Source organism: Malaclemys terrapin, chromosome 7, assembly GCF_027887155.1.
Source record: "Malaclemys terrapin pileata isolate rMalTer1 chromosome 7, rMalTer1.hap1, whole genome shotgun sequence".
NCBI classification, from domain to species: Eukaryota; Metazoa; Chordata; order Testudines; family Emydidae; genus Malaclemys; species Malaclemys terrapin.
The window spans coordinates 100,717,479-100,732,229 of record NC_071511.1 but is presented as its reverse complement, the minus strand read 5'-3'; the positions used below and the strand labels follow the sequence as shown (position 1 = coordinate 100,732,229).

The 14,751-nt window shown below is 42.1% G+C and overlaps 1 protein-coding gene across 4 annotated transcripts in view; it reads right to left on the bottom strand.

The window, feature by feature from the left end:
- The window catches only part of STK32C (serine/threonine kinase 32C), a 236,948-nt gene extending 233,550 nt beyond the window's left edge, over nucleotides 1-3,398 (bottom strand). For 2 of the 4 annotated variants that reach the window (XM_054035296.1, XM_054035299.1), the window contains exon 1: nucleotides 2,972-3,398. In XM_054035296.1, the coding sequence (XP_053891271.1) occupies nucleotides 2,972-3,056 (85 nt within the window). In that variant the 5' untranslated portion in view covers nucleotides 3,057-3,398. Of the gene's footprint in view, nucleotides 1-2,674; nucleotides 2,706-2,971 lie in introns of those variants that run through there. The other 2 variants (XM_054035294.1, XM_054035300.1) reach the window with 2 other exon arrangements.
- Nucleotides 3,399-14,751: the final 11,353 nt, after the last annotated feature.

The window sequence follows — 14,751 nt, the reverse complement described above, 5'->3', positions numbered from 1 at the left end:
AGCTAGCGGTATGCAAATTGAAAAAAGATTAAAAACCACTGTTTTAGTCCAAAAGTAGAGCCTCAATTTTGACCTCACTTACACAGGTGACATCAATAGAAATACATAGAATCATAGGACCGGAAGGGACCTTGAGAGGTCATTCAGTCCAGTGCCATGCACTCATGGCTGGACCAAGTATTAGCTACACCATCCCTGACAGGTGTTTGTCTAACCTGCTCTTAAAAATCTCCAATGATGGAGGTTCCACAACCACCCTAGGCAATTTAGTCCAGTGCTTAACCACCCTGACAGTTAGGAAGTTTTTCCTAATGCCTAACCTAAACCTCCTTTGCTGCAATGTAAGCCCATTGCTTCTTGTCCTATCCTCTGAGGTTAAGAACAATATTTTTTTCTCCCTCCTCCTTGTAACAACTCACGTAAATAAAGGCAAAATTGTGCCCTGAGGGTTCACAATATATATAATAATAATAATAATAATAATATGAACCTAATGTATTTAGTGTGAAATTCTAGCCCTGCTGACATCAGGAGTTTTGCCATTGACTTCAATGAGCCACTATTTCACCCTGACAACTTTAGCAGTTATTAACGAGTTTATAAAGATGTAAAACATTGTCACATACAAGGAAAACAACCTTTGCTGGTGTGCTTGAAAATAGTTATTCAGGGAGTAAAAGAAAATTAGGGTCATATTCTGGTCCTGATTCATCAAGATACTTAAACACGTATGAGCATGAGCGCTCATGTGCTCAAACTTAGTCATGCACTTAAGTACCTTTCTGAATCAGGACCTTTGTGTGGCCTTAAACCTATTAAACTTCATTGGAACTCCATGAGGTGTAAATCGGTGAAGAATTTGGCAGCTAAAAATTCTTTGAGATCAACAGTATTAAGATCTGGAACAATATTAAACAGATATTAGTGATGAAGACAAGCATACAGTACTTCAAGGTGACTTAACATTCAAACTTATTGTCCCTCAAGGTAAAGAAGTAATGTATGATCATCTTAACAGAAGTGAATGTAATTTTATGATATTGCACTCTAACTTATACTCACCATTGTCCAATCTTCTGAGCTTTGCTCTTATTCATGGTAGTCACAGAATGTCATGTGTCACCAGAAGCTGAAGCTTCATATTTTTAGTTATAGCAAAGAAGCCTCATCATTAACTTCTGTTTTCCTTCTCTGTTCTTTTAAACGAGGCATTATTTCTTAACAACTACCCTATCTTTACAGAGGGCCTGCAAACCCTGTGTCAGTCACTCCAATTGAAATCAATAGGATTTCCATATTTGAATGACCATGCCGGATTGGGTTCTAATTATGCTCATTCTTGCTTATCACACTGCATGCAAATAGCAATGGTGAAAATCACATTGCCCAGCTACTTAACAGAATATGTGTTTATCAGATGTGTCAGCTTTGAGTACTTAATCCATCCTTTTATCTGTGAAAGCTGAGATGACAAGACTGAAATTACACAGTATTCCTAGATCCTGTAAATTGGAAGTCAAACTTGTTCACATTTTGGTCCTAGATTGAAATGACAAGGTAGTGCTGGCCCCCTCATTCTACCCAACCAGAGTTCCAGCAATCTCTGTGCAAGACCTTCCTGACTGTGAATCTCCCACTAGGAGAGCTCCTCTTGTGATGGGGGTGAAGGAAGACCACATTAACTCTGTGATTCAATACTGCCAAAATAGCTTTTCAGTTAGAGCCTGCCCCCAAAGCAAATCACTGTAAGATAGCACCCCCCACCCCCTATCTAGATAAGAAAACTACTCAGATGAGGCAAACAAAGCACACCCCATTCTGCCACCTATAGTGCATATGTATGTATTGGAGGCATTGGTTTAACAACAGAAACATTCATGTTGATGGTTTTGTGAAAGCCGTTCTCTCACATGGCCAATAACTCCAAAAAAATATTTCCTAATATTCTAACATCCAAGTTCATGACACTAAAACTGTGTCAAAATGCTGTCTTAGAAATCCTGCATATGCTTCATCAACCTGAAAGGCAACAAATATAGTTCCAACATCTCTTTAATATGTTGTCTATTACATGCACACTTCCTTTTAACTTTTGATTTTTCCATTTAAATTTTAAAATCACTGTACCACCTCCCCTCTCCTCAGACAGGTAAACATGTTCTGCGTGCTAATGATGCAAGAGGAAAAAGCACAGCACCAATATAAGACTTTCACAATCTATGGACAGAAGGCTCAGACAGCGGCAAAGGTGAGAATTCGGGTTGGGGAGCAGTCTATGATCCACACAGGTTAACTTTCTCCCCGTATTCATGGGTCTACTGCAAGATATTATATAAATTATAGGTTTACACATTATAAATGACAAATCCAATTATCGCTAAAGCAGAACTGCTCTCTCCAGCACCAGTCAGGCAACTGGAAATTCAACAGATGACCCACCACGTGTGTGCACGCTAGGGATTCTGCCATATCAGCTGCATACATCTTGTGATCGTCTCTCAGCCCGGAGAAATAAAGTGGGGGGTTGTGACACTTTCAACGGTAAATCTTATTTTAGTGTGTTTGCCTTCCCTGTTCTCCATGGTGCACTTACTGTCAAACCATAAGCATAAGTTTGCTTTACACAAACACCACCTCAATAGAATTTAAAATTGTTTCATTCACACACACACACCTCTCACAACTCTTTCTCCAAGTTCCTGGAGCCTGTCTCTCCCCCAGATAGGTGCCTGTAATTGATTAAAGAATTTCCCGTCAGAAAGGATCCGTCCTAGCTCTCTTCACTCCCAAAGCAAAGCCGATCCCTGTGAAATAAAAGTTGCCTTTCTCAACTCCCGCTGTGACTTGCGATCACCCTCGGCCCCTGGGTGCGGGCCGAGCCGGGGGGCTCTGGGTGTGCACCTCGCTAGGTTCTGACCGCCCGGGAAAGGACTGGCGGGGGCAGCCGGGTGCGGGACCGCACAGTACTCACCATCCTCCTTCTCATCGAACACGGGTCTCTTGGAAGAAGAAGTGGTCGCTCCCATCCTTTTCTTCCACTTGCCCCAGTGAAACATTGGAAGAGGAGGCGAGCTGGCATCCCCTGGCGCCCGGTGATCTCGGCGAGCCTGGCGCGGCGGCGGCGGCAGCAGCAGGCAAAACCCCTTCAAGATGGATCTGTACGTACGCGCCTCCCTCTCCTCCTCTGGGCGCCTTTCCTCACGCCTCGCTCGCCCAGGCTTTTGTCTGTCCGGCACGCATGGCCCTGGCCGCAGAACCTGCCGCTGGCTGCACACGCCCAGGCGCCGAGGGGAACTGCCGCCTCTGCTCCCCGCTGGGTCCTGCCCTATCGGCGCTACTGCAGCCGAAGGAGCCCGCTGGAGCAAGGGGATGCGAACAGCGGCAACAGAATCAAGCGAACCCCTCTCCTCCTACCGCTCAGCAAGGGCAACGCAGCCCCAGCCCATGGGCAGCCGGAGCGTGTGGGGCCGGTGCCCTATGTGAATGTGCAGGGCCCTAATTACAGCTAGGTGGCGCCCAAACTGTGCGAACGAGGAATTACCTTTAACCTTTTGAGCTCATCGAGATGCTGACTTCTGTGGGTGGCTTGGATGTAGGGAGAATTTAATGGGAGCTGAGCACATTTCCCACCCTCCCCCTTGCGATTTGAATGGTAAAAGATGTATCTGACTTGTTTTGAATTAATGATCGATTGTGATCGATACAGCTGTCTTACTAGTCAGGTGTTCCATGGGGGTGCGAATAACAGCTAAGGAGCAACATTTTTCTCCAGCATGTGTTAACAAGGAAAAACAAGTAATGGTAATACAAACATGAGCACACACACACACACACACACACACCCCTTCAGACTTACCAGTAATAACTGGTGGAAGAAAGTCATTGGGTATTTTGGTAATTTGCTTACCTAGCTTTCACACCCGTCAATGACTCCACTCTCTTTTTATGAGAAAAGAAGTGAAAAATACACACAAGTTCAGTATGGACTTTTCTTCCCTGCAACATAGTATCATACTACTTTACTGTCAGAAGCTACTGTCTGCTCAGAAAAGCAGCAAAAGGTCCTTTAATAGGAAGAACAATGTTTAATCACTATTTAACAGGCTAATTTTGTGGTACATTACTATCAGATAATTGTGTATTTCAAGCAATTTAAATACTTAATGTAGTGCTCACATTGCAATAATTCCCCCAGTATAATATGTAGATACAATTTTTAAATGCTGCATTGTTCTTAATTTGCATTGCTAATTAATTCACAGTGGTTTTCTAGTCTCTTGTTTAACTGTACATTTAGGTTGAACTCTGCATAGCAAAAATTTGTTCACAATATTATGGGGAAATTATACTCTTCATGTATGGTAGACAAGTTTAAATGTCGTTGTTGATTTTCATATTATAAAGATATTGTTAGATGACTGAAAACAAAAATTAATATTTTCTGGACCTGTAGGAACACTCAGATTTCCTCTTTGTCTATTTCTTTCTTTCTTTACCCTATACTTGTGATTTGATGTGCATGTTCTGAACTCAGATAACTCTCTAAACAATCATATTCATTTGTTCTTTCCTGCATTGAGTAATGTTCATCTAAGCCCTAATCTGGCACAGCTTTTAAACACCTTTAATTTTAAGCATGTGAGTAGCTCCACTGAAGTCAGTGGGACTACTCATGCTGGATTGGGACCGCAGAGTCTAATTCTTTCTACTTACACAGACCCATCATCTACTGACGTCCAGGAGAGTTTTGCTTCATGGGTCAGAAGTACAGGATCAGGTTTATAGTGAATGTCTCCCATGCCATAGTGTACTTTAGATGTATATTCTCATTTACTTTGTTTAGGCCAGCTCCCGCATTAACATCAATGTAAGTTCTGCCTTTGATTTCAATGGGAGGAGGACTGAGTCTTTTTTGCACTTCTTACTCACACAAAGCTCTCTCTGGACCTGATCAAGCATTTCTTATGCGCCCAAAATACTACTGGTTTCAATGGACTATTTCTTGAACATGACTACAGGATGAAGGGCTTGGTCCTGCTCTAGTATTATCAGTTGTGCCAGGACCAACTTCATTATTAGCAGATATGGCACTATTTCATTATTTTTAAACTCATACATAAACATTACAACAAATATGAAAGGCAATTGGACTACGTTATTCATAAGTTTGTTGCCAATGTACAGTTATTTATGAAAGCTCAAAAGTAGAATATCTTATATTAGTCACAACTGATTTTTTCCACCCTATTAAGGCAAAGACAGAGACATTGATTTTTTTCTTCAAATTTTGTGATAAACTAGGGGCTTGATTTAAACCTTTGTATATCTCAGAAAATCAATGTTTTGTTTTATGTGGCTTCCACAGCCTCTTACAGATTTCTTTTGTAAGGACATATTTATTGAATTGGGTCTGAAGGTATTATATGGTAAGTTTGAACAAAGAGAAAAAAATGCAGGCTGAGGTTAGAGGTATCGGTTTGAAGCACTGTCACTCAGATATCATGGTGCAGTACAAGAACCTGAATAGAATAGGCTGCTACTTAGTGGTAAAATCCCCAATTCACTTTGGTTGTGTAAAGAGGGGAGTTACTCCACTGTGCACGTATGTAGATACATATTGAAGAGAAAAATGGGTTTGTGTATTCCAGGCATATGTGATAAGCAGCATGCTGTTGCTTAAACTAGTATGAGAACACTATGGGAGAGTCTTTCTGCTAGAGCCGTGGTTCTCAAACTTTAGTAACCCAAGGCTCCCCGTTTGATTTAAAATTTTGCTGTGGACCCCCAAGCCCTCTCCTCAGCCTGAGGCCCCACCCCCACTCCACCCCTTCCCCCAAGGCCTGGCCACCACCCAACCTCCTCCTGCCTCTGCTCCACCTCTGCCCCTCCTCTTCCCCACCTCTTTCTGCCCCCTCCCCAAGTGCACCCCATCCCCACTCCTTCCCCTCCATCCCAGCGCCTCCTGCATGCTGCTGAACAGCTGTTCCCTGGTGTGCAGGAAGCACTGGGAGGGAGGGGGAGAAGTTGATCAGTGCAGCCCGAGGACCCCCAGAGTACCCTTGCAGACCCCAGTTTGAGAAACGCTATGCTAGAGTAAGAGGCCATTCTCCATGCACATAATTCACTGCCAACCAAATGCAAGTGCTGTACTGATTGGTTCTACTGGGTATCCTGCACAAACCATTGTGAGATAGAGAACTGAGAGTAGTAGCTTGGGAGTACTCCTCTCTCACCTGCATGTTCTGCAGGTTTTGGAGTTGCATAAGAGGGAGCACAGCTGCCATGTAAGGAATACACAGTAAGAGTTTATCTCAGATTATTCCTGGATACCACCTGTGACGGGTTGGATCACAGAAACCCCCTTGGGAGCTGCCACCCGATGTGCAAAGACTACCTCTGCTCCTGTTTTCCCTGCCAGCTCAGGACTCCAGCACCCTGTCTTGATGAGCCAGACACTCCCGTCTGGCTCCAGACACAGATCCAGGGTCTGAATCACCTGCCCCAAAGCTGCAAGTTTACCTGAAAACAGTTCACAGAAGTTTGCTTGTCTTTAGCACTCAGATGCCCAACTCCCAATGGGGTCTAAACCCAGATAAATTCATTTTACCCTGCATAAAGTTTATGCAGGGCAAACTCATAAATTGTTCGCCCTCTATAACACTGATAGAGAGATATGCACAGTTGTTTGCTCTCCCAGGTATTAATACATACTCTGAGTGAATTACTAAATAGAAAGTGATTTTATTAAATACAGACAGTAGGATTTAAGTGGTTCCAAGTAGTAACAGACAGAACAAAGTAAGTCACCAAGCAAAATAAAATAAAATGCGCAAATCTATGTCTAATCAAACTGAATACAGATAATCTCACCCTCAGAGATGCTTCAGTAAGTTTTTTCTCAGACTGGACACCTTCCAGGCCTGGGCACAATTCTTTCCCCTGGTACAGCTCTTGTTGCAGCTCAGGTGATAGCTAGGGGATTCTTCATGATGGCTCCTCTCCCCCCTTGTTCTCTTCCACCCCTTTATATATCTTTTGCATAAGGCGGGAACCCTTTGTCCCTCTGGGTTTCCATCTCCCTTCACTGGAAAAGCACCAGGTTAAAGACGGATTCCAGTTCAGGTGACATGATCACATGTCACTGCAAGACTTCATTGCCCACTTGCCAGCACACACATATACAGGAAGACTCACAGGTAAATACAGCCATCTGAAGACAATGGGAGTCATCAAGATTCCAAACCATCCTTAATGAACCACACTTTACATAATTACAATAGGCCCTCAGAGTTATGTTTTATATTTCTAGTTTTAGATACAAGAGTGGTACATTTCTACAAATAGGATGATCACACTCAGTAGATTATGAGCTTTGTAATGATACCTTACAAGAGACCTTTTGCATGAAGCATATCCCAGTTACATTATATTCACTTATATTTTTATAAAACCATATAGACTGCACAACGTCACACCACCCACTTTTGAAATGCCTACAGGGTTTATTGTTTTTATTGTTATTCATTGTTCCAAGGTCCACAAGATTCAGGGGTTCCCAAACTTCGTTGCACCACAATCCCCTTCTGACAACAAAAATTACTACACGACCCCAGAAAGGGGGACCGAAGCCTAAGCCTGCCCGAGTCCCGCTGCTTTTTGTTCTGTGGATTCCAGGGGGTTGTTGTTTTTGTTTTGTAGGGGATAGACCTCAATATTGATGCAAACATTGTAATTCAAATAATTATTCTAATTTTAAGTTATTACAAAATTGCCTGCACCTTTACTGAATTTTAGGAGATACAATTATTTCCACACACATGATGCTTGTAGAATATGATAGCTCATGTGTTTAAAGGGTATTTGTTTTTGTCTGTTTTTGTTATATGAAAATAAATGTTCATGCTCGTTAAGGAAATTCCTAGGAAATCCTTGCTTTCTGTCAACCAATAACATGTATCCGAAGTATCAGAGAAGACGACACCACCTTAGCTGTAAAACCATATTTATTACCTCCAACTGTGCTTACACTAATTCTAGGATGCAGCTTTATAATATCTATTTTGCTTTAACATTCTGTATTATTTTCTTTCATGCTATGTTATGGATGTTATATATAATTGTTAGTTATTGTGATTCATGCTTTGTACAAAATATTTGATAGGCATCTTTAATTGTAAGTTGTAAATATACTGCAAATGGTAGGTTGTAAATTTGTTTGCCTTTTGACCAAATGGTTTCCAATTGACAGGAATGTCTTCTCAAAGAATAGGATACTCCCCTCTTTGTACAAGACAACTATTTTGGTTAGTTTTGTTTTACAGTAAATTATATATCTGAGCGCTCAGTTCTTGCTTTCACTCTCTTACTATTACATTCTGTGGGGGGAAATGTCATTTTGGGGTTCAATCCATGTCTCATTTACTTGCCATTTTTCTCTTTCTCTACGGTGCTTTTTAGGCAACCAGGACTTCAAATGTTCTTTGAATTGATTCCATGATTCCCAACCCTTTTTCTACCTCAGTGACCCTCACATTCTTCTCAAAAACATGTTTAGAATGAAACTGTGATCATATTGAGAAAGCTGGCTCATTTTTTCCCCAACATCTTTGTTAGTTCTTTCTCCTGGAAGATTTAAGACTTTCTGCCACCTTCCTGGAGCACGTTTTCAACAACCATTTTCATCTTACACTTCATTGCAAGACTAATGGGTGCTTTCAGTCTTACAAAGAAAAGCAAACCTTCTAGGCAAGAAGTAAGCAATGCTTGTAAGTTTGTTCGGTACCATTCAGAACTCTGGGGAACAATAAACCCTCATTAAAATTATATTATGGGCTCACTCCTGCTCTCAAGAAATCAGCTATACATATGCATGTATGACTCCAGCTCATAAACACAAAGAGATTCAAAGAAGGCTATCAGCCTGTCATGCCAGAATTTCAACTCACAGGGGGCCTGATCTGACTCTTATTTAAGATAATGGGAGTTTTGCTATTGTCTTTAAATGGAGCAGGATCAGATCCCATATGTGTAAGATCTGCCAGCAAAATTATAGAGGTTTTTCTTTCCGCGGAGTGAAATAGACATTGCTATAAGTGTTACAAATCAGGGCCTCAGTCCTGCACTCTTTACTCAGTCAAAACATCCATGGATTTTCTACTGGGAGTTTTACTTGAACAAGATGTTCCGGGTTGGGTTCCAACCACTATTTTAATTGCTTTATTGGTGCTTTCAGGAAAACAATTCAATCTCTTACCTGGAATAAGATTATCCATGCTCTGAATGGTTGTTGGAGGGGAGAGGGAAATTGTTTTTGTTTTTTCTTTAATTTGTATTTGGAACATGGCATTCTTCGCTCTTCGTACTTCTACCCCAGAAGTAGTGCTGTGCCATGGCAGTGCCATCTTTCAAATCAGACCATTGTCCTGATGACTGTGTTATTAAAGATAAAAATGTGCCATGAGATAAGAGTAGGAGGAACTGAGTTTAGAAGAGTTACTCCGAATTAACACTAATGCAGCAGAGAGCAGAATTTGGCCCATTATCCTTGCCATATTCCAGCTTGATAATTATGTTTTGCTTATCAAAATTCCTGCTGCAGTTTCAAATCGCAAAACAATATTCTGTGCTTCCTGCCCTAAACCATTTGAGAGCATTACTTGGAGAGTAGAGATGGGATTTTTTTTTTAAAGCTCCATTGAGATGTATTGGATTTAGACAGCAATTGGGAGGGACAGAGTAGAAAAATGTCAGGTTTTGCTACAGTAACAGTACCACCTAAATAAAGCAGTTGACACTACACTTTAAACTGTTCTGTAGTATTGCTGTTTTCTTTTAGACACAAGTTCCACTTACAGGTGAGTTCTACCACTAACAGGTGACTATATTTCACTAACAGGTGAAATGATGCCTATGTACATGTAAAGCACTTTGGGATCAATAGTGTCATATAAAATTATAGTGACTCCCTCTGTGGTCTTGAGCAACTGTTAGATGCTGATTCTTATTAACCTCTGGTTTTACACCAGTGTAGCTCTATTGACTTCTGTGGAGTTGCTCCTGATTTTTACCCTAGTATAAGTGAGAAGACAATCCAGCCCTCAATCTTTTGCCTCAGTTTTCTCACTTGTCAAACAGAGGATAGTGAGCTTGATTCTCCACTGTATACAGCTTGGTCATTTACACCTGTGCAAACTCGATGCAAAATGCATTGATGCGTCAGTGCGTTCTAATTTATCTCTGGTTTTTGCAGCTTTGTGGCCACATATTGCTCTCAGATCATATATGCAAATATGTCAATTAACTTCAGTGAGACCTGTGCCATGAACCATGACTGTATAGATCAGGGGTGGACAAACTTTTTGGCCCGAGGGCCACAGCGGGGTTGCAAAATGGTATGGAGGGCCAGGTAGGGAAGGCGGTGCCTCCCCAAACAGTCTAGCCCCCACCCCCTATTCGCCCCCTCCCACTTTCCGCCCCCTGGCCCCCCTCAGAATCCCTGACCCATCCAACCCCCCCCCCCCTGCTCCTTGTCCCCTGACCGCCCCCTCCTGGTACCGCCCCCTATCCAACCCCTCCCCTCCGCTCCCTGTCCCCTGACTGCCCTAACCCCTATCCACATCCCTGCCCCCTGACAGGCCCCCTGGGACTCCCACGCCTATCCAACCCCCCCATCCCCTGACTGCCCCCCCCCAGAACCTCTGCCACATCCAACAGCCCCCTGTTCCCTGTCCCCTGACTGCCCTCTGGGACCTCACCCCCTATCCAACCGCCCCCTGCTCCCTGTCCCCTGACTGCCCCCTAGAATCCCCTACCCCTTATCCAGCCCCTCTGCTCCCAGCCTCTTTACCATGCCACTCAGAGTGGCAGGACTGGCTTATTGGAAAGCCTGGGAGGTGGGCAGGCGCAAGCCATGCAGCCTGGCACAAGCGGTGGGCTAGAGTGCTCCCCACACGGCAGCATGGCTGCGGGGGAGGGAGGACAGCAGGCGAGGGGCCGGGGGTTAGCCTCTCCGACTGAGAGCTCAGGGGCTGGGAAGGATGGTCCCGCGGGCTGGATGTGGCCCGCGGGCCATAGTTTGCCCACCTCTGGTATAGATCTTTGTTATCTTTATAGTGGAACAATATTCATTCTTTGTTTCTATTTCTAAAAACTGCAGATAGGTGCCTTTCCTATGTGCTGGATACCCATGCATAATACTAAAATTTACAACTAGTATAATAATGTAAATGAAACAGCTCAATTGCTCCTCAACTTAAATACCATAAATAACAGTCATATAACAAAGGATAATAAATATATGAAAATGTGTATTATAGTGATTATTATAATCAGAATGGAAGTATGCCTAAAAGCTGCTTAGAATTCTGAGGTGACCTGCCTTCTGGTAGTCTGGTCTCCAGGGAAACTGGAATATACCTTGTTTTTTAAATATAGGAGTTTAAAAACCAATTGGGAGGAAGGACTCAACTCTACAGGTCATTTTGAAGACAACTCTGAATATACTGCTCAGAGATGGGTGAGCTGTGCAGGCTTGGTGACTGAATGAGGAGTAGTAGCGTGGCTGAAAGTTATGGTCTCTGGACAGGGCATATGATGGTGAGGGGTCACCTGATCAAAGACATGTGACTGCCTGCAGGAGACTCTGTAAAAGAAGGTTCCTAGTGTAGTCTTGGGAATATGAGGGCTGGGGAATGGTTGTGTAGGAAGGTGTTTTATAAGGCAGGAGGCTTAGGGGACAAGCACAAAGAGTTACTTAGCTGGAAGTGTGTGTCCTTTTCCTTCCCAGCTTGCAAGCAGTGCACTCTGTTACTTAATGTTTTATGATATTTTAAGACTCTTGCATCTTCTGTTTATTAATAAAACTGGCCCTGAGGAAAGGAGTGTGTAAATGAACTTGAGAGTGTGGACTTTACTTTGACTACCCCAGCTGGTGAGTCTGCCTAGTGGTTTACAGGCGTAGCCACCCTAAAGTGAAGTCTGTGTCACACACCAGCTTTCCATCTGTTTCATACCATCTAGGCTGTGTCCTGTCAAAAATCCTGGTGACACTGTACAATCAAAGAGATGACTTGTCACTTGCCTTTCACTTCTCTAAGATGCATGCCACATGTAACAAAATGCTGTAATCCCTATAGCCAAATTCTGCAATATAGACTGGGCCATATTAATCCCTGTGTATAATTCCACTGATTTAAACTAGGGAAGATTTTGTCTAATTACTCACTAAGGGCCTAGTCCTGCAAACTGCTGAGCAAATCCTTCAAGGTGATGAACATCCTCAACTCACCCTGATATTCAAGCACCTTGTAAATCTCTATATAGTACCATCTCTTTTGATAACAGAAGTACTGATTAGTATAAGAGAGTTTGAAGCAAATACTTTGTTTCCTAAAATCAACATGTTAGTTAAGCAATTAGACCCTGTAGCTTCAGTTGAAAGTTATTTATTACTCACATTATATTAGTGTGATAGTAAACTCTTGACCATTTTATGATGTTTGAAGCTGCATGGGATTATCTATTTCACTTAGCTGATGGAAACTACTTCATAACATAAATGCTAATAATATCATAAAACTGCAAAGAACACAAATATTGTAAAACACTCTTAATTTGGGGATAACACCATAAGGATAGCACATTCTGATGTTGTGATTCCCATTAGAAAAACCTATACTGAATATGAATGGATTAGGGAATTATGAAATAAATGTTTAGGGAATTATGAAATAAATGTGCACATTATCTTTTCATGTGCTTTTTGTCCATAGGATAGTTTGCTGAGATAAGCCTAAATTTATTTCAAAGAATCTTTAAAAAGAACATGTAATTCCTTTGATAATATTACTTAAAAGGGGACATTTCCCACTCCATGTTCCTATCATTAGTGTGTCTGTAAATAGTGCCAACTCTATTTTAAAAGATGCTAATAGTATTAGCTCTTCTCCAGCTGTTTTCCAGTATTTTTACATCAGCACAGTTAACTAATAATATCTTTCTGTTATGGTCATCTGCAACAATCAGCATAAAAAATTAGCATTTGCCAACAGCTGCCACACATTCTTAAATCTAAGGTCTTGCCTAGGTTATAAAAAAATTGGATGCATATTTCAGTGTCAGTGCAGCTCTACTGGTGGTAGCACAGTGGAAAATGTAGTGTAGATGGGGTACATGTATTTTTACCACAGTTATTGAATCCTACTGAATGGTAAAAAAAAGGCTGTGCCCTCTCTACACTACTGCTTACACCATTTTTACCATTGATAGAGCTACACCAGTTGTGAATTACACATTTGACTTTTATTTTTCAGGATACAATACTGGCAAATCTACCATCATGTTTAATTTTACCAGTTCTATAGTTTCCTGTGTTGTGCAATATTAACTCAGGCCTTTAACTTCTTGTTCTTTTCACCAGCCTTTTGTTCTCTTGTTTGTTTTTTGTTTACATGTCTGTCAACTTTTTTTCTGCTTATAGTTATCTATTTATATAGGTTGTTATCCAAATGTCTCATTAGGAAAGTGAGGACATATGTTACCAGTCTTTAGTCAGACTCATTCTTAAATCCTGCTCATTCATTTTGTTCATTTATTCATTTATATGGAAATCTGTATAAAGCTGGTTTGAGGTAGAGGAGTTTTATTTTATTTTTTAGCTTAATTTAACTAACTTTGCTTTGGAAATTGGAGAAAAACAATCTTGCCCTATTTGTCCTAAATGAAGAGTTAATTTAAAATTAATGAAGATATCCTATCTCTGGAAGGGACCTTGAAAGGTCATCAAGTCCAGCCCCCTGCCTTCACTAGCAGGACCAAGTAGTGATTTTTGCCCCAGATCCCTAAGTGGCCCCCTCAAGGATTGAACTCACAATGCTGGGTTTAGGAGGCCAATGCTCAAACCACTGAGCTATCCCTCCCCCCTGAAATTTATTTTTCAGTAAAATTTCTCTGTGACCTAAGCCCTGTAAAACTAGACAGCGAAGCTGGTGGGGAGAGTGGGGAAAGGGAAGATTCTCTTTGAAGTTTGGCTGCCATTGTTTCTCAGATAGTTGGATAAATACCATAGGCCAGAACATATAGTAGAGATCTATGAGAGGAGTCTACTTTATGCAGATCTTTCCTGCCTTGTTTGTTGTGTCAACTGTCTCAGCCAACCACAATGTGCAGATATGTCAGATATCTCTGCAGACATTCTCTACAGCAGTGAAGAAAATGTAGGGCATTCCAACCCCTCTTTGAGGCATTCCAGAGAGACTCCTGTAAGTCTAGTATAAGGCAAACTCACTGTTTTGAAGGAAACCCCTCAAAACTAAAGTTTGATTCAGTCAAGACAGCTGAGTGCTGGGATCTCAGACCTGCACCCCTGTTCCACCAAGGACTGACTTACTGATGCACTTGGGATTCAGTGCTTGAAGTCAGTAGTTGAGGCAGGAGGCACTTAGAACCAGGAGCTCCCTCTTGCCTCTGTCAAAGCCTTTGACTGTGGACAGCTCTGTATTGAGGCTTCCAGATTTACCCCTCACGCATTCACGTGCTAGAAGCAGAGACTAGGGCTACATCTACACTATAGGGGGGGGGTCGATTTAAGATACGCAAATTCAGCTACGCGAATAGCATAGCTGAATTCGATGTATCGCAGCCGACTTACCCCGCTGTGAGGATGGCGGCAAAATCGACCTCTGCGGCTTCCCGTCAACGGCGCTTACTCCCACCTCCGCTGGTGGAGTAAGAGCGTCGATTCGGGGATCGATT